Consider the following 21,011-nt stretch of genomic DNA (forward strand, 5'->3'; position numbering starts at 1 on the left):
GAGGGATAGATCTTGAAAGATGCCATGCACTCCTGTGACGTACAGGAGGGCCCTCAACTTCAGTTGAACTTAGTGGGCATAAAGGGCACTCAGAACCTAAAATCAAGCCCTGCATAGATACTCTTTTCAGCACTTATTTTATCATATAGATGGGAAAATGCAGATTACCTTTGTTATATAGACGGCACCAGTACAGTTTACAGCACCAACATGGGAGGGCAGAAAATCTATGTTACATTAGAATTGCCAGCGTTTTCCATTTCTATTTTTACCATTAAAACCCCAATAAATGTCATCTATTAGCCACAGCAAAGTACGTACAGTCTCATAATAGAACGTTCCAAAGATTTTTGCCTTGCTGTTCACGCAGCCAGCTGGGCACAGATACCTAGTTAAAGATAGATAGATAGATAGATATTTATGGTGAGTATGAAATGCGAGCCAGACTTTTATTACATTTAATTTAATAGCGATCCCATTAGTGTCATTTAACTACTCCATTTAAAACCAGCATTGCAAAACAGCCACGTTTTCAAATACCTTTTCCCTTAAGAATGAGATCAATATTTGGATTCTGTGGATTTGTTTTTTTCCCAAGCGATAAACTTTAGTGTACCCTTAACCAGAGCTCTTGACCTCCTGGGCGGGGACAAGCTTTGAATTGATGGTCTAAGGTTGAACAGGAATGGAACACAAGAGGAGTGCACAATGATTATGCCAAGGTTTACTAAATGGGGCTGGCCACCTGGGAACTGTGGTTACCATAGCCGTTAACCATTTCAAGCATGAAGTAAATGGAGTCACCTTACTGATAAACTTAGCCGACTCATCATTTGTATTAAGAGGAATGAAAGACTTTTTTCATAGGGATTTAGACAGCATTTGGATTCTAGTCACAGTCAACAGAACTCAGCCCACTCCATGTTTGCAAAAGCCAGCCAGGTTTAAGGCGGCCATATCCATGACCACTGCAGCAGAAGTCGAAAAAACGTTACCTGTTGCATGTTGATCCTCTGCACTTGTCCCTCATTTTGGTATCACACTTAATATCCTGTGCTAGAAAAAAAAAGTGGGGCAGAGGGGAGGAAGACATAAGAGATGAGAATGCAAGGAAAAAACTGCCCAGAGATAAGTGGTCGACTTGCATTTTAGTGATAACTCAGGTACATGACATGGTCTCTAGGACTACTTCTGTGTGGGAAGACTGAATTCTTATCACAGAATAACTGGTCAGTAGTGAACTTCTAACTCAGAACAATAAGCCTGAAGTAGTTTTACATCCATCACCTGGCCACTTTATTGCCACTTTAGCCATTCCTTTTATCATAAAGGTGTCTTTGTAAATATTAACTTGACGGAAACATTTGACATCAGAAGACTTCAATTTACAACCAAAAGACAGTGCTTAGCACTCCTATCATCCACTTAATTATAGGCTACCCACATTCCAGTAGAGAGACTTCAGAAGGATATGCTCACTCCCCTCAGTTCATTTGCAATAGATCACTCTTTAAATTACAATGATTACAAAAACCTTTAAAGAGATGCTATCAATTCCATAAATATTTCATCAGACCTTGCCAAGCAGAGCTGGCCTCCCTTCTCCCTCTGGACAAAATCCAGAAAAGATGTCAAGGTGGTGAATTCCGAGTTTAGAATAGTTCAAATGAGTAAAATAGTAAATCACGGACAAATAAAATGCCTAGATATGAATATAATCTAGCGATCATGGCCAAGATTTTCTAAAGGTGCTCAGATACTATGACGATGAGTGTGATAGAAGAACCAGAATAGACCAACTAGTGATTTTGAGTGCCTCAATTCTTCGGCATCCAGCCCGACATGCTGTAAAGGGGCCTACTTTTCAGGGTTGTCTAAACAATCAGGCCTCAAGTTGGACACACAAAATATTGCTTCCAAACAAGCTGGCCAAAAAAAATATCCAATTATTTTAACTGGCCCTCAACACAGGTTTGCACTGGAGGCTTCTTGGCATCTCATTCTGCATCCACACACTTGCACGCACACAATTCTACAAGGATATGTAAAAGCTTATAGGATCTGGAAGACAAGGAAGCTCTCTTACTCATGAAACTGTTCGCGGTTGTGATGACTTTCTTGATCTTGGTTGATTTGGTGGGTTTGGTCACCCGTTCTTGCACCCACACATGTTTTTCCTCTGTAATTTGTGGGACCTCCACTTCGTTAGTCTCATCCCGCTCAGGCTTTTGTACGTAGTGGTCATCTTATCGGGTGGGGGGAGGTAAAACAACATCCTGGCATTAATAGCAAAGTCAGAGGAGCTGCAGGAAGACTGATATTTCATGGAAGATTCTGTTTGGTTTGACAAAGATCTATTTCTAAACGACTGGAAACTCAACAAAATGCAAGTTAAATACAGAATGGGCCAGATTCCTAGGGTGGGTAAAGTACCAGGAAAAGAGGCCTGGGTTCATACCATTCATTTACTCAGTATCTAAAGCACTGCTTAAAGAATTAAGGTGTAACTGGTTGAAGTGATCTGTCATTATTAGTTAGAATGCTGATGAGTGTGTGTGGATCTCTTACTATTATTTATCATGCTATTTACCAGTACAGCTTTTACTCGGTAGAGAAGAAGGTCAGTCCCCTAAGATAGTCAGGCATATTAACTGGAGACTATCAAGAAAGGATCCTAACCAGTTAAATGGTCAGGTGGCTAATGCCCTCCCTCTTTCATGCAGGTTGTCCTTCTCAAAACTACCTTCCCGATCCTCATCATAGATTTATTCTGTCCACTCTGAAATGAAGGTCCTGGTAGTGTCATCATTGCTAGGTCAAATCAAGCTACTCAGCATGCACTACTCATTTCTCCTTACTTTGCTGCAAAGTTAATGCTCTTGTGCCCTCTGAGGATATGTCTACACTGCAGGTAGACACCCGTGGCTGGCTTGTGCCAGTTGACTCGGGCTTGTGGGGTTTGGGCTCTGGGGCTGTTTCATTGCAGTGCCGACTTCTGAGCCCAGGCTCTAGGAGGTGAGATGGTCCCAAAGTTTGGGCTCCAGCCTGAGCCCGGAAGTCTATACTCCAATTAAACAGCCCCGCAGCCTGAGCCCTGTAAGCCCAAGTCAGCTAGCACAGGCCAACCACAGGTTTTTAATTGCAGTTTAGACATACCCCAAAATCCATAGTTAAGGGGAAAAAGCTCCGAAGTGGTGCTAGCTAAATCCACTTCCCATGACTTGCCCTAGCTGAAACCTCACTTTGCTTACATCCCCGGCAATGAAGAGAGGAATGATACAGACAAACTGATGACTGATCTGGTAGAGGAATTTCTCCCTCCAGCTGTACAGCCAGTGGTCTCATTCCATTCTCTCTTTTCTCTTCCATATGGAAATACATTGCATACCTGCATTCTGTTTGCTTCCTCATTGCTCAGGCTACTAAAAATCAAGCACCTAAATTGATTTGGGCCCAAAATCTTTGCTTTGAACAAGTCTCCAGGGAGTTTGTCTGCATCTATGAAAACAGGCACACTCCTTCACAGAGGAAAAGGCTTCTCTAGATAAAGAAAGGAGATACCATCGACACACAGCTCCAGTGCATGCTCTATTTTAAATGATATGAGCAATTTCACTGATGGTGTCAGAATAATAGTTTTCATTTACTAAATAGAGCACCATTTATAGAGCAAGCCAAATGAGAATGGTATTGCTTGTACCTGCAACATACACAAGCCTAAATTCATTGGGCCAAACTGATCTCAGTTGCACTGGGGTACCTCAGAGAAACTTCCTTGAACTGATGGAGTTACTCTGGATTTACACCAGTGCATACAAGCAGAATTTGAGCTCTAGGTTTTAGGGAGTTACATGGCATTCCTGCTTCACCTTATTCTGTATGGTGAATTAAAAGCATACAAAACTGCTTTTAATGAAAAGTTTCCAGAAACATTTCTTTTCCAATTTCTCCATACCACACAGAAAAGAACCTAGGTGAGATCATTTGCATTTCTCCATGATGCACTGAGCTGAGTGAAATAGCTTATTGATCACCTACCTTTGTAACAGAGGTTGTTCTGGCAGCTTCCTCCGTAGCTCGGTGGGCATTCAGAGCAGGGCCTGCCATTTTTATAAGGAGCTTCTCCAATCCAGTTTCCCCTGAAAAAAAGCATGAGAGAATATTTTTTCTGTTAAATAGCCTCTATGCCACACACACAATTCCCTTCCTGCACCCCTGAGCTTCAAGGCACTGAGGAACTGTGGGAAATGAATGTTTCCACTGTACTTCTATGTTACTAGATTGCTGTAAATATAAATAGATAAATAAATAGACTTTAAGGTCAGAAGGGACCAAATATGATCGTCTAGTCTGACCTCCTGCACAATGCAAGTCACAGAATCTCACCCACCCACTCCTGTATCAAATCCCTAACCTATGTCTGAGCTATTGAAGTCCTCAAATTGTGGTTTAAAGACCTCAAGGTGCAGAGAATCTTCCAGCAAGTGACCCATGTCCTATGCTGCAGAGGAAGTCGAAATGGCAAAGGACCACCAGTCTCTGATCTTTCCATGAACGTAGTCTGCAGCGTTCTCGTGATAACTCAGCAAACTAAATAAACGCAGCACAGTCAGGGCTGATACAACCATTTAGGTGACCTAGGCGGTCGCCTAGGGCACTGGGATTTGGGGGGCGCCATTTTCTTCGGCAGTGACCACGGCAGCCGGATCTTTGGCTGCCCCAGTTGCTGCCAGCATTTAGGCGTAGGGAGCTGGGGCAGGGGAATGCGGGGAGGGCCACTTGCAGCAAGTAAGGGGGAGGGCAGCATGCAGGGAAACTCCCCGCCCCAGCCCCCTCCCTTCTCCGCCTCCTCCACAAGCACACCATGGCTGCTTCACTTCTCCCGCCTCCCAGGTTTGCGGCGTCTACTGGGAGACAAGAGAAGTGAAGCAACAACGGGGTGCTCGTGCGTGGAGCAGGGGTGAGCTGGAATGGGGGAGTGCCTCAGGATGGGGGTTGGGGAGCTACCGCAAGGGGGGCACCTCAGGGCGGAGGGGGGGAGCTGCCGCAGGGGGGTGGAGGGGCTCAGGGCGGGGCGCAAGGTGGAAGTTTCGCCTAGGGCACGAAACATCTTTGCACCAGCTCTGAGCACAGTACAGTAGTTTCTCTTCTGCTTCACAACTGGTTAGTCACAGACTAGTATCTGCCTTTAGCTGTCTCATGTGTGTTCATCAAGGTGATCAGAGCCACAAGTCCACTATCATTTCTTTGCTCTCAAGATTATTCCATCAGCTACACAGGCCAGCCTGGAACGCAACTTGTTTCCATTTAAAAGCTGTTCCATTTTCCAACCTGGAACTGCCTCCAAACAGAAAAACACAGGGCTTAACGTAGCCTGAAACATCAGAAGTACTAGTCATGGTGAGCGCTCTAGACAATTTGCTGATGTCTCTAGACAACTTGTCTGGGAACGTTTATCTTCACACTCCACTTTCTAATGACTCAAAACCCCCTCAGTTTTGCCTCTGGTGCAACGGCCGCATTCTCCACACTTATGGTAATCACTACAAACCGACTGAATGTAAGGCAGCTATCTCACAAACTTTAAAGGGTCACCACTGCAAGTATGTTACTTGAAGGCAAAGGTTTCACCTCATTTCACTTCTAAAAGGCCTGCTTCAGAAGGGTGCATGGGTGCGTGTGTCCTTGGGAGCCAAAAGATCTTACCACATTATATGTGAAAGTGCGTTATATCGAACTTGCTTTGATTCGCTGGAGACCGCAGCCCTGCCCCCCCGAGCACTGCTTTACCACGTTATATCTGAATCGGGTCTTGTTATATCGGTGTACAGGTGTGTGTGTATATATATATTATAATATTATATTAAACTTCTACATTAAAATCCTGTGCAGAAACTCCAGGAGAGTCTTATATTTGAGTATTTGTCCATTCTGCCATCTGAACTGATGATACCCAAAGCAGTTCAACCTTCTCCTGAGAAGACACATAAGGTACAATCCTTAATGATGACGAGTTTCCTCAAATTCCACTCCATTCCGTAGGAGATAAAGGTGCTCAGTATCTCACGGGGGGGCAGGCTTACTGTTGGACTATATATCCATAAGATTCCCAACATATTTCACCACAAGAAACTGTGATGACTGTGTTTCCCCCACACCTTAATGCTCAGCAGAACTCAATGGAGTCTGCAATCAGAGTCCCTTCATGTATATACTGACTTCTTTCTCCAGATCTTTCAGTGTTGTGTTGCGTTTCTATAACTGTATTCTAAACTCTATGCTCTCTGGGACAGGAGTGTCTTTGATATTTGTGTCTTGTGCTGCACAGGGCAGATTTCTAGGGCCTACCAATTAAATATGAAACAATATTAACATCAATATCAATTTGTGACCCAGGCCAAACCTCTTACTAAAATCTTGCCACAGATGCATTCATTCAAAGGTTTTGAATCATAGAATATCAGGGTTGGAAGGGACCTCAGGAGGTCATCTAGTCCAACCCCCTGCTCAAAGCAGGACCAATTCCCAACTAAATCATCCCAGCCTGTAACTTCCACTTCTAGAAGAAGCCCAGCCCAGGACTGGCTCAATCCTGAATGCTTGACGGTAACTGTAAGCTCTCTGGGGCAGAGACTGCCACTTGCTACATGTTCGTATAGAACTTAGCACAACGGAGCCCCTGATTGAAATCTCTGCACCAGATTCTATATTTGTTAAGCAACATGCCAGGATGCAGTTTTAAGAGTTTGCGGGGGGGAGGGGTAAGGAACATATTGTGTCTTCCTTACTTGGGAGAGTAGTTGCAGACCAGGTAGACGGCATTCTCCCAGATTTCTCCCCAAACACTCATCTGTTTGCAGACATTTACAGCACAGCCAACCTTGTTTGTTGTGGCCCAAACAATCTGAAAGCGTAACACAGACATTTTAAAAAACAGAACGCCTCAAAAGGCACATTCGATCAAGCTTCCTGAGTATATTTTCACAATGAGTAGTATCTACATCTCCTCCCACCTCCACAGACAGGCTGGGATACAACTTTTATAAGAAGTTACGCTGATGCCACTCTGTCTAATGCATATTCAGTACGGGTTTCTTCCTTCTTCCTTATTTGTATTTCCTCGCCCTACTAATGTTGACGTGCCCTTCTCCTATAGGTTAGTATATTAATTATCTTAATTTATTATCATATACATCAATGCATTGCCATGGCACTCTTGTGGTCAGACATCTGCGGAGGTTCTATCCAAAAGCTAGTATTAGCTCACGTTCCTGTGGCTGGCTGGTGTCGTTATGGACAAAATTCCCCCGCACACACTCTATTTCCAGTTCCCCAAAACTTAGGAGGTGACTGTCAGGCCATTTGTCTGTGCCAAAGTTCACAGGCTTCAAGCCTTATGCTAACTGCTGAAGCCATCGTCGTACAGGATACACGCGTGTAGGTGCCTTGCATTACTGCTGAATAAAATAAATGCTACTGCTGGTTTAATGCCAACAGACCCCAGCCGTCGATGGGTGGGATCGAACCTGGGACCTCTGGAGCTAAATGCATGGGCCTCTACTGCATGAGCTAAAAGTCATGCAGCTGTTGGCTAAGGCTGCAGAGCAGACTCAATCTCTCTAAGTGGTCTTGGTGCCACTAGATGGGACAGAACACCACACCCATGAGGTGTGTGGGTTAAACTAACGCTATGGGCTATGTGGGATGTGAGGGAACACACCAAGTTCAGACACGGAACTCAGGACTTCATGTTTCCTTCCTCTTCCTTACCTGGGTATAGTGAGTGCACATTGCTCCAGAGCATCTTTCTGGACACCAAGGGTCACATTCGTGGGGATACGGATAAGTATAATCTCTAACTTCGTCATACCAAGATTGGACATGGAAGGCTGGAGAACGATACCTGAAAGACCAAAGATACATGACGAGCTGAATCGCTAACTAGAACTGTCGGTTTCCAACCCAACCTCAGCACACCCAGGTCCCCTTTTGTTAATATGAAATTGTCAATAATTTGATACAGGATAACTGTGAAGTGAGTTCACAGTGCAATGTGGTGCCATCTTGGTAAGGAGCTGCAACTTTAACAGAGGAACCATAGCAAATCGTAGAAAAAGCCACCGTCATATTTTGACCAATGACAAATCTCTGGTGTTTTAGATGCAGGCAAGTATTAGGGACTGTTTCTTTAAAATCCATGACCCAATCGGACATTCTGTAGTATTTATAGGTTTAACTTTCTCTTCAAAAGCCGTTGATCTGAAATGTCCCCTTGGCTTTTCCACTCAATTACAAAAGACTTCTAGTTTGGCAGAAGGTTGTATTTTGAAAGTAAACATCAGCTAGAGGTTGCCAAACATATTAAATGGAAAGTCATTTGCCTATTTTACCACTAGACAATTTGTTACATCTGGAAGTACACTCATGTCCTCAGCAGCCGTGCAGTAGGCACGTGTGGTATATGGTTTGGGTGTGCAGCGCACTTCTAAATGTGGTTTGTGGCTCCACTTTACAGTGATCCGTGCTTCTGTTGTGAATGTTGGCATAATTATTTAGACAGACACTCATACACACAAGACTGGGACGGGAGATCTACAGTACGTGATTAGCCCAAGGTCATTCAGGAAGTCTGTAGTGGAGCCCAGGTTAGAACCCTGGCCTCCTGACTCCCAGTCCTGTACATTAACCACCAGACAGCCTCCTCTCTTGTTACTTCAGTTTGTCCAAAAAAGGGCTCAATTCTGATGTCACATCAGTCTTACTATGAAGAAACCCCATTGACTTCAACTGAGTTTTACAATGGGCATAATCGCAACCAAGCTGATTAAGTTAATGATGAAAGGAAAAGATTTGCCTAATGAAACAAATTATGTTCTGATTCCGCTAGCTCCTTTGTAAAAACAATTAAGGCTTTAAAAGAAACACTAAATTCACCCTTAACATCTGCACCAGATGAGTTCCAATTTAGAGGTTGGTTGAGCTCACAACAGCTTATCTGGACAGACTCCAATGTGGTTTTAGGCCAACAATGCTCAGGAGAACGACAACAAAGAAACAGATTGCCATTTGATGAGTCTCTGCAGTGGAAAGCACCAGGAGCTGGCATAGCAATCCATGTGGATGCAGAAACACAATAATTTCCAAAATCCCAAGTTTTTTTCCTGGGAGTATAAAACAAACTATTTGCTCACCTAGAATTACATGGCCATCCACAAGCAAATACAAAGTGGTTGCAGTAGAGATAAATTGGGAAGTGAAAAGGGAAATGTGGTGCGATGCACTTAGAGGATTTATAACAGTGTTCAGACCTAGTGGGAGGGGCCAAAAATGGTTCCTGAGAAACTTCTTTGCTGGTTAATGGAGAGAGCAAAGCTGCGTGAAACAGGGGACTTGGGAGTCAGGGTCCTAGATTCTGATGCCAACTCTGCCACTGAGTCTCTGTATGACGTTGGGCAAGTCCCTTCACCTCTCTGTGCCTCACAGGTAAACCCGCCAAACAGTGAGGTTTAGTTAACGTTTCCTAAGCATGTTGGGAACGGCTGGCTGAAAGGCCCAATCGATGTCATTACTGTATCGGTTTCACAGAAGCAAAACGAAAACACTAATTGCGCCCCCGTCCCCAGCTCCTTTTTTCCAGCTAGTCAAGTTCTTTTTACCAAATATTGACAGGACAAACCTCCCAAACTATCAAACAGGGCGAGAGCCAGAATGCCACTATGAACAGATATGGCACATTAGACACTCAGCGTTCCATCTCTTACCTGCCCCAATGAACAGCCAAATTCTGACCAATGGACATAATGAGACTGGTAGGTCCATGATCCCAGATGCACTCCTGGGCCCAAGCCTCTGCAGATCTTTCCAGCTCATCATCCCAGGTCTGCGTGAGAATCAAAGAACAGATCCATTGACAAATACTCTCAGTCTGAAAACCTCTTACATTAGACTTAGGTTATGCCTACGCTACACAGCGCTGGCGGCATGCAGGCTACGTGTAGCCAGGACCGGTGCTAGGGGTTTTAGCGCCCTAGACACACGTCAATTTCGCCGCCCCGCGCACTGGTCCCACGGCTCCGATAGAGCTGCCGCAGTCGTGGTCCACCGGAGCCACGCGAGCAGCCGACCGTCAGCAGCCTCGACTGCGGCAGCTCCACCGGAGCCGCCTTCCGCCCTCTCCGGCAAAACGCCGCCCACGAATAATCCTGGCGTCCTAGGCGATTGCCTAGGCTGCCTAAATGGAAGCGCCGGCCCTGTGTGTAGCTACGTGCGCAGTGAAAAGCAAGCTGCTTCCACACTATGATGTGTAGCTACCCATATCAATGAAAGATTCCAGCAGCGGGACGCTACATTGCTAAAAATAGCAGTGTAGACGGGGACGCGTGGCTCAGGTGAGTAGAAAGCTATGTAGATATGTACTCAGGTACATTACCCACCCCTTCAGGTATGCCTTTACCTGCCCCAGCTATGCCTCATGGTCTGCACTGCTATTTATACTCATGTTAGAGGGGCTATCCATGTCTGTATTCTACATGCTGCTGAAAGAAGCATGCAGTGTAGACATACCTCAAGAACCAAGAGACAGGAAAAGCAGAACCTATGAAGGTTAAGACTTACACGTGGTCCCCAGCCCAGCCTCTCAGACCTAGTATTATTCAATGCAATGCAGGGCCCTGACCTAGGAGTGATTCCCTATTTAATAAAATGGGAAATGCATGGATCCATCACAAAACAGTCCCACTTTTCAACGTCTGGCATCGCGCTTCTTGGGAGGTACCACATATGATCAACTCTAGTTTGGAGCTGCTGATTCTTTGGTGCAATGGCGAGAATGTGGGGTGAGGGTCCAAACTTAACATCAGCGTATTCCTCTCAACTACCCTTTTGTGCACAACTTCAGTGTGGAGTGTGCTGTTCTCTGAGCTGATTGCAGTTTATCATGAACAAATTTGCTTAAAAGTGGATTTTTGGACATAGTAGATAGTGCTGTGATGATGAATTGCAATGCACTTGCAGTGTTTAATTACTGACAGTCCTACTGACCACAAAAGTACTGCTGGGAAATTGTATTGGGATTAAAATGTTGCTGCACGTGTCCATAAATAAAATAAATCATAGGATCCAGAGGCAGAAAAGACTTAGTAGTTCATACCAAGCCCACCCAGGCCAACACAAGATTGTTCCCTATTGAACATTTACCAATGTTTTGGACTGCATAGGCTATGAATGAAAACATTAATTTTTTCTTAATGTACCAGCAGATCCTTCCATCTTCTTCCTACCCACTGGGCCCAAACCTGTGAGGTGCTTTGCTCTCACAACTCTTGCAAAGGTCTATGGAAGCTGAGGGCACTTAAGATCCAGCAGATAGGCAACTATGATGGCATCTGAGCAACTGAACATTTAGTAGGGTGACCAGACAGCAAATGTGAAAAATTGGGATGGGGAGGGGGGTAAATAGGACCCTATATAAGAAAAAGACTCAAAAATCAGGACTGTCCCTATAAAATCGGGACATCTAGTCACCCTAACATTTAGGGGCAGAGTCTGGCAGTTACATTGGGGCAATGCAGGGTCACACCACACTGGCCTGAGAGAAACGCAATGTCTCCTGGAGCTTACCTCACATACAGAGGGAGTATGACCACTATGCACTCTCCATTCCAGCCATCCAGCTCCACTGGCCAATAAGTGAAAAGTAGAGGACCATGGCCCTGGTCATCCCTGCCCCTTTTTGGGTGACTTGTTGATTCAGAACAGAAACAACAACTGCGGTTGGCCCTTGAACATGGACACAAGACTCCTCGTGGTCTGCCTCTTTGTGCACCATATAAACACCAGCCATTATCTAACGCTCTTCAAATCCAATCAAAAGCCACCGAAGCTCTCACAAGATCCTAATGTTCCTAGTATTTCAGAGCTTTCCACCAGAGCCTTCCAGAGTACAGCCTCAAAGGCAGTTGCTTTCCAGGAGGCAGTTGCTTTCCTAATTTAATGCAGAGACCACAGGACATGAGCAATAGACCACTAAATGGAAATTGACATGAACATATGTGCTACATCTTCCTCTTGTGTCTATGGATAAAACAAACCAATACAGGCAAGAGACACTTAATGAAAGACTGGGAACGAGCTTGGGGTTTTTGAGTGGATTCATGCTTGATTCGGAGATGCTTGGTTCTGCCGGCATCACATTACAAAACCATGCTATTTAAATTAGAGCTGCCATTTGCTTCTCTTTCAACATATGAATGGCTTCAAGAGACTGGAATGATTCCAAATGCAATAAATATATCAACAAAATAGACTTCAGACTGTTCTCTGAAGACCCCTTAATGCCAAATACTCAAATCAATAATCTAACATCAACATTAAAGCCAGAACTGCACTAACCACCTACACTTACTGGGACTTATTTAAATTCACTCTTTGGCAAACTGGAAGAGCCTGAGTCTAGCAATCTGCAGGGCAAGATGCAAGACACATTAATTCAGGGGTTCTCAAACTGGGAGTCAGGACCCCTCGGGGGTCACGTGGTTATTACATAGGGGGTAGCGAGTTGTCAGCCTCCACACCAAAGCCCGCTTTGCATCCAGCATTTATAATGGTGTTAAATATATTAAAAAGTGTTTTTAATGTATAAGTGGGGTCACACTCAGAGGCTAACTATGTGAAAGGAGTCACCAGTACAAAAGTTTGAGAACCACTGCATTAATTAGTTTTAAGTGTCAGCTTAAGGTGTTTTTTTTTCCTTTTTTCTTGTGTTCAGACTAACTGCCATAGCAACAGGCAGCTGTAACCCAGAGAAAGTAAATACATATCGTATATTGGTGAATGTGACTGCACAAGTCTTCACTGTGGTGGATACTCTCCAGGAAACTGTTTAAAATGTGCAGGTGGTCAACATGGTTCAAAACAGTTTTGAACACTTTTTACTTCTGGAGACTTGGGATAGTTTTGAATGAAGTTAAGGACATAATTATGTACACAAAACACATGCACAGTTTACATAAACCATTATCACAATTTGCACATATAGCCACAATAAGAGCATGCACAGTTAGGCATGCATTTGCTCATCTGTCCTGTTTGTAAATGTGACGTTCAGGTTGGAATGCTATTTTAACTCACACAAGTAACTGGCTAATCTCAACCAACTCCACTGCTGTGGCAGGACTGGTGTGGAATTGGAATAGCAGATATTCTACAAGGTGGTTTGAGGTGCGTTGGCAGAACCTTGGACCAGCTTGCTTGCCCGCCCTGCCTAGTAATATGATCCCCTCCACGTTCATGATTAGTAATTTCACTACTTTTAATCACAGAGCAGTGGTCCCCAACCTTTTTGTGGCCAGTAGCACATTCATGTTTTCAGAAGAGTGTGGCGGGCGCCAACAATTTTTCAAGGCTTATTTTGTATTTGTACATTAAATAATATGAAAAACATCATATTTAACATAACATGATATATGAATCCAGAGAGAAGCCGCAAGGACAGAGAACACCGGCGCCTGCAGCCCTGGAGTTCTCTGTCCCCGGCAGCCATGGGGCTGCAGCTTTTCTCTGGCTTAAGCCATGGCCCTGCACCTGCCAGGGACCAAGAACACTGGCACCTGCAGCCTCCAGCTCAGGAGTCCTCTGTCTCCATCAGGCATGGGGCTGCGGTTTCTCTGCCCTGCTCTGCTGGGCACTAGGCGGGCGCACATAAATGCCCCAGCGGGTGCCATGGCGCCCATAGGCACCACGTTGGGGACCACTGACAGAGGAAGGACAGGTTAGCTCCACATGCAAGGGAACCAAGATACTTTCCTTCTAGGAATACACGTAGCCCAAACATTTGTAGCCTGTTCATTTGTTGGAAAAATCCATTGAGAACTGACAGACAATCCAGCCCTTCTGGGCAAGGTAAGGGCTTTGATGTTCATTGCTGCTGACTAAGCCAACCTAAAGGTCACTGGTCTCTTAGAAGCTGCTGCTTATTTTTCAAGGTTTATTATCAACATGGAGCTTGTTTTGTTTTGGCCGTAAGCCATCACCATTACTACTGTTCTATAATAAAAACATACAGTGAAAGTGTATGTACTAAAGTTGCAAGGTGGTTAGGGTAATCTTATTTCTGGCCAGCTTCATCTGGAAGAATGTACACTGTTCACATCTGGCCTAGAACAAAGCCTGCCAAAAGGGAGCCATGGAACTCATTTTCCATTAACACTGAATACCACTGTTAACCTTGAACTCCATTATCCTAACACAGTCAAGCAAAACAGCTTGCACTGCACTAGGTTACGGCTTTATTGAATTTCTATTCTCTCTCCACTCTACTGTTACCCACCCACAGACATTTTTTCCCTTTGCTTGAATCATTCTCTTGCTTCAGTTATAGGTAGTTGGGACAATAAAGAGTATATGTTGCTCAGAATACGTATATATTATTGAACTGGCTACATCATTTAATTTTGGTATATGTTGGCTAATAAGAGATAATGACACAGCAGATGAATATTTCCATTTCCTGGAAAACATCAGCTCTCTGTGCAACTTTAGGTCATTTAAGTGCATCAGATACAGACATGGCACAATGGAGTTTCACAGCCAACACATGGATGCTCTTAGCCAAGAACCCACTTCTCCACAAATTAACGCCAAGTCTTCTCCTATGAAGAGTTTGCTACCAGTATCAAATTAAAAAAAAATTAAGCCTTTAGCCTCTCTCTTTCTGTGCAGCACTAAAAACAGCCCATCATTTTAAATGAGCAAAGGCTGAGACGTGTTCTGTTTAAAACAAAGGATTAACGTTAACTTCGCATTCAGAATGCGTGCAAGGATTCCCGAGGAATATTAGGTAAACAGGAACACATGAAAGGCTGATTATAGTCTCTCCAAGTAGCACCATTTTATACCCAACTTCTTTCTTCACAGAATACAAGGCTCTTTCATTTGTACAAAGTCACCCATAAACTCACTAGAAAAGCACACTGAGCAAAGACAAACATAAAACAGTAACCATCCTGGCCGAGTAAACAGAAGTCAGCCAGTGAACACTCCACAACTGAAGCACTTTTAGATCCCCAAAGCCAATGAAAATGCATTTGACTTTCTCGCATTGCTTTGTGTTTACTTTCTTGGACTCAGTCAAGCCACATCTTCCCTTGCAGTATGTTACAGGCAGCCCGCAGAATATCGCAGTCTACTGAACAACAGGGATACAATAAAACAATTCTTAGGAAGGACTGTAACTCTTTCTCACAGACAAAGCAGCAACAATTAATAGCAAGGAAGCTGGCACTCTTAAGACTTATCTGAAGAGCTGATGTAAAAGTAAAGACAGATAGAATATTGCCTTTTCTCCCTTACTCTTTCTCCCTGTTCTCTTAAGGCAGAGTTTTACATTTATGGCATTCAGTCAAATGGCAAAAAGGTATTATTAATAAAAGATGCCTTTTACATGACATGAATCCTTTTTACACACTGTCTCCATTACCAGCTCACTGAATCAATCCAGAGGAGACAGACTGTCAAACTGGTGCTATTTTTGCAGTAACAGTATTTGCAGGAGAGATAAATGCACAAAAATTACTACTCTCTGTCATTCTCTGATTCCACAATATTTTGAAGACACCTCAGAAATAGCTCAAGGTAGGGCCCATGGTGCTGTATGGAAAAAACTATGGTGAAAATGTAGTCATCTTAATTGCTGCTGCTGGTAAAGACACACTTAACACTTTGACTTTTCAAGGGCTCTCTCTGAAGTGAGAATACACATTGAGTGTATTTTGGTTCCTTGAGCTCAGGGGGCAGGAAAAAAAACACCAAATACCACCAGTTCATCTACCACTGACCTCAGTGGGAGGCTTTCTAAAGATTTTAACAGATTGGGCCTATATTGCAGATGGAGAAGTCCTGATCCTCCAAGGTGCTGGGCATCTTCAACTCCCATTGAAGTCAATGAGAACTGGTGGTGTTAGCATATAACTACAGCAAGCCAAAGAATCCCAGCAAAGGTGTGATTACTGTAGGTGAGTAAATGCTTCTCAGAGATGCCTGGTGTGGCTTCTCTGTGCAGACAATGGCATTCCACAATGCCAGAGTCTTAAGCGGCTGAAGCTTCAACAGGGAGAATGGAGGTTAAATGTTAGGGAAAACTTGGTACTTGGATGACATTTAGGTATGAAATAAGCTGCCAAGGGAGGTTGTGGAATTGCCATCAATGGAGACATTCAGGTCTAGACTAGAGAGTACTGGGGATATTTTATGAATAATGAAATCAGTCCTGAAACTATGCAGTGGGATGGACTAGTTGACCCACTAATGGTCCCTTCCAACAAAAACAATTCAGTGGGATAAGATAGCTCCAGGAAACCACTAGCAAAATTTGTTACTGTTCTCTGGCCAGAAGAAAAACTGACGTGGTCACACAAATTTCAGTACCAATAGTTGAACTCACCATATATTCCATATTGGAGGCTGAAGGATAGACTTCACCTCTCAGCTTGTTATGGAGCATCAAAATCTCCTCCTTGTCAGACCTTGGAATGGCTCTCTTGGCTCTGGAGTGATATCGGCTCAAAATGCTCTCGAAGTGCGTGCCATTGGGCAAGAAAAAGCCTTGCGCTTCATGCATCAAAACCAGTAAACATCCAAGAGGGAAGAACCGAGACAGGGCAGGACTCATGGTCATTCTCTACTCAATGGAAGTCGAGATGAAGGAGATGGAAGCACTCTGGTTTTCTCAAAGGCAGCTCTCCTGCTCTGTACAGATCTGGAATTCAGGTAGGAAACAAACAGTCACTTAATCTACCACTAAAGAACATTGACATCCCATAGAATTTCCAAAAAGGCAAGAGACCTTAGAATCAGATTTTTGCACAATAAAGGAGTGATGCTGAAAGTTAAACAAATTATTTTCTCTCCTACACAACAGTGGTGAACCTCAATGTTTCCCATGTCACAGATGGGATGTCCTGTCCTATTTCCTTCTTAAATTAGGTATTATCTAGATTTCACAGTGAATACTCTCTGTTTCCATATCTATCCACTTCTACATACAATCATTGGGGTATTATGGACTAATTAGATATGCTGTTGCACATGAATTTTGCAAAGCCAACTTTTTTGCCTGCACCGAATTCCAGCATGCCCACCAAGGAGGGAAAAGAGAGTTGCATCAATATTATGTGCTCATAACCTCTTTGCAGCCCATTCCACATGCAGAATCTAGAGGGACCCAATACAGCTTCAAAAATGGGTGGGACTACGTGGGGGCGGAGCACTGTCCAGACAGCCACGGAATGCCCATAAAGGCAGGTGGGGAAAACTGAATTTTCCTTTGGAGTATATATAGATTCTCCTTTGAGATGTAATTTGTATCCATAAGGGTGAATCAATGCCCAGGCCCTTAAACTATCACATTATCCAAGCTGTGCCTTTTCACATATGCAGGGTGAGCAATGACACATTATTTCTTCCAAATGTCGTCCTTAAAGGAGGAGAACAGATCCTAACAAAAGGGAAAGCAGACTTCCCCAGCAGCCAAGTCACAGAGGTCAGACATGAGCTACAGCTATTTCAGAGGCCTTCGCCTGCCAATAGACTCAGGCAGAGCCTGCTGCCAGCTCCCAGAATCTGTGTATGTTTATGTGACAATGTCATCGTAATATCAGAGCAATCAAAATTTCCGTCTGCAAGTGACGCACTGGGGGGTTCTCGCTGACGCTGTTAATGCACTTAGCTAGGACAGATGTGCAGCCAGATATATTAATTACTACAGATTAGGAGAGAAGCCAGAGCAGACTTCCCGGCCTCCTCTAGAATAGGAATCACTTCTTCACTGCTCAATTGCCATGAGTCAGCCTGCCTTTAGCGGGAAGGGTTAACCGGAGATGAATGCTGGCCCTGAGTGTAAATGTGCTGACTTGATGACGGTTTAAATCTTCAGCCTTGATCATCCATGTCCTCAATTGCAAGGCCCCCTCTCTCCCTCCTCCTTCAGACCCACCTGTAATCTTCCAGCAAATTCTCCACCTTGATTCTCATCATTAATAGTTTATGCTTACTCCCTCACCTGAGAGCCATTTGTCTTGGCTTATAGAGATCCTCGGCTGTCTCTTACTAGAGGTTTGTCCAGTTGGCTGTGATCTCAAGTGGGGCCAGTAATAGCTTCCATCATAAGAATAATACGTAATAGGGTTTTAACATTCACACTGCACATCTGACAGCAGAATTCTCCAGTCCGCTCTTCATAAAGCCAAAGTGGTGAATAAAGGCCTTCCAATGTTATTGCATGACGCTTGCAATAGGGGAACCACCATGCCGATGGGAACAACTGTATGTCAGGGCAGCTCTACAAAGAGGGAATAGTCCAAGAGATGCAGCCTTTCCCTAGTCAAAACTACCCTAATGCTGTCATGTTAAACATCCTTTTGTGTGACAGCTGTTAGAGCCCTTTCCTGAATAGGCCCCCAAATATTTTCTTTAGGTGATGGTTCTGCAGTTTTCACTTGTTTAGACTTACAGCATTGCAAATGACCACTACATGCGTGTTTTAAAGCAGGGGCGTGTACAGCTTGATATTGTTAAATGTGTTTGGAATAGGCGATTCATTTTCTTTCTTGCTGAGTGTTATGTCGCTAGGGGGGTAGCAGAACTGCTTTTGATGGAAAAACATAAAATCAGAGCATGCTCTATATTTAAATCTAGAAATATTTTGCTTCCAATCTAATGGAAATACAGCCAGGTGTGAACAACATCTTTTTAGGCTGGGGTACAGACACAGCACACAATTATTTTGATGATGATGATGCTCAGAATGCAAAACATAAAGGGTCTAATTTTCAGAGGTGCTGAGCTCCCACGACTCCAGATGAAGTCAAGGGGAGTGTCAACCCCCTGAAAATTGAGAACAGGGCCTACGTCAGGGGTGGCGAACCTGTGGATCTGGAGCTGCATGTGGCTCTTCAGAGGTTAATAGGCAGCTCCTTGCATTGGCGTTGACTCCAGGGCTGGAGCTACAGATGCCAACTTTCCAATGTGCCGGGTGGTGCTCACTGCTCAATCCCTGGCTCTGCCCCAGGCACTGCCCCCACTCCATCCCTTCTCTCAAAGCCCTGCCCCTTCCCCCAAGCCTGCCATGCCCTCGCTCTTCCCCACCAGAGCCTCCTGCACATGTGAAACAGCTGATTGCTGCAGGCGGGAGGCGCTGACTGGTGGGGCTGCCGGCAGGCAGAGGGCATTGGAGCTGAGGGGGGCCTGCTGATACATTGCTGTGGCTCTTTGGCAATGTACGTTGGTAAATTCTGGCTCCTTCTCAGGCTCAGACTGGCCACCCCTGGCCTATGCTGTCCCGGCATGTGTCTAGCACAATGTAGCCCAAAACCCTGACTGAGCCTTGCAGGCACTACTGTGACACAAATAAACAACCAACCACTAATAAATTTTTCCTAAGCAAGTGTTAAGCAGTTGAACTGGGCTTTGCTAAAGCAATGGAAATGACGATAAAGTCATGCAAAGAAAATGTCTTAATTACTTCACTAGAATACCTCCTTGCCTCATACAGGAAGTGTAACAGGCAAGCATCATCCCTATTGAGTGTTTCATTGGTTAAACAGAGGTTGCATTAGGCCAGTACGATCCTTAAAGGCAAACAACTCCCAGTTTTTTAAAGATAAATATTGTTTTAACCTAATTCTCTTCTCAGCTTTGTTTGCTGGCACAAACCCCTCCATAAATGAAGCCTAACTGGGGGGGAGGGGGAATGAGCTGTTACTTTTGTAGACCATCTGGCTCAATTCAGGGAACAATTCCTAGTTTCAGACACTTCCCTAAGAGGTTTGAAATATAGATGATCTGCCATGGCTATTTACAATGTGGCTATTTCTTATGAGCAATTTTCAATGCAGCCTGCTTCTTAGCTATGGTGGACAGAAGCAGACAGCTGGCATAGGCTGCTGCAGTTCTACCTACCGACCCGGATTTACTCCCTTTTCCAACCAGGGGCCCTGTCCCCCACACAGTAAAGGTACAGAAATTGCAACCTGCGAATCAGCTGAACCCTCTGACTGCCCAGAGACATACCAAACCTGTTACTATGCGATGAAGTCAACATGTCAAGTCCTCAACAGACCCTTGGCTACTTTGCTCAAGCCCTTTCAGCAGCTAGTCAACAAGGTGTAACAGATGGTGCATTATTCTCCGAGTCCTCTCCTCTGCTTGTGAATTAACAGCATTATCCCCTTTCCCCAACTGGGCTGCCTTGAAACCTAGTTTTAAGGTTGGTGGATTAAGTATTCAGTCCCTGCTTCAAATATATGCCTTTCAGGTAGCGGGGAAAGTATAATTTCCAGCACTCTAGACAAATCACCCACTGCATCCTCTGTGAATGTGCATCCATAGGATCACTGATTTCAGTTAAAAATCAAGGTGAGATTTAATTTCGATCGGGCTAGAACTTGGCCCAAAGACATTCAGTTGCACCCAGTTTCCCAGGTGAAGGAAATTCCCTGAACAAATAACTTCTGGCATACCAAGGAGGGTATCGAATGATGGGTGAAATGGAGGGAGTGCCAGTGGGGGGATATAAACATGCAAGCACAGTACGTAGTTACCCTATTTATAAGATGGCAAGGGTCCATCTGGCCCAGTAGCCAGTCACTGACAGTGGCCAAGACAAGATGCCTCAGAAATATTTAAATTAAACAGGGGACAATGGCAAAGACATGGTTCTATTACACAGGCAAATACAACACTCCTTTGTATAGTGGACGGCCATGGGAATTTGGGTGGGCAAAGAATACAAGAGCAAGCTTTCTCCTAGGATCCATTTGTCCCAAAGTGGTGTCCAAACTCTTCTTAAAAAAAAAAAAAACAGCCCCCAATTCAGCAACACAGTTAAGTAACTGGTGAAGTAACCATTCAAGAGCTTTGCTGAATCACAGCTCCAGTTATTCAGCTTTGTGTCTCCAGACTGCACAGATCACTGGCATCCCAGTTGTGGAAACTCTTATAAGCTTTGGACGCACATT

At 44.3% G+C, this 21,011-nt stretch overlaps 1 protein-coding gene across 6 annotated transcripts in view; it reads right to left on the minus strand.

The window, feature by feature from the left end:
* The window catches only part of CRISPLD2 (cysteine rich secretory protein LCCL domain containing 2), a 45,297-nt gene that overhangs the window by 20,352 nt on the left and 3,934 nt on the right, over positions 1-21,011 (minus strand). For 4 of the 6 annotated variants that reach the window (XM_050923262.1, XM_050923265.1, XM_050923263.1 and 1 more), the window contains 8 exons: positions 16,439-16,753; positions 9,762-9,880; positions 7,771-7,903; positions 6,789-6,904; positions 4,039-4,139; positions 2,087-2,245; positions 996-1,056; positions 322-388 (listed from right to left, as the gene is read on the minus strand). In XM_050923262.1, the coding sequence (XP_050779219.1) occupies positions 322-388; positions 996-1,056; positions 2,087-2,245; positions 4,039-4,139; positions 6,789-6,904; positions 7,771-7,903; positions 9,762-9,880; positions 16,439-16,672 (990 nt within the window). In that variant the 5' untranslated portion in view covers positions 16,673-16,753. Of the gene's footprint in view, positions 1-321; positions 389-995; positions 1,057-2,086; positions 2,246-4,038; positions 4,140-6,788; positions 6,905-7,770; positions 7,904-9,761; positions 9,881-16,438; positions 16,754-17,989; positions 18,314-20,064; positions 20,443-21,011 lie in introns of those variants that run through there. The other 2 variants (XM_050923267.1, XM_050923266.1) reach the window with 2 other exon arrangements.

This window comes from Gopherus flavomarginatus, chromosome 14, assembly GCF_025201925.1.
Source record: "Gopherus flavomarginatus isolate rGopFla2 chromosome 14, rGopFla2.mat.asm, whole genome shotgun sequence".
NCBI classification, from domain to species: domain Eukaryota; kingdom Metazoa; phylum Chordata; order Testudines; family Testudinidae; genus Gopherus; species Gopherus flavomarginatus.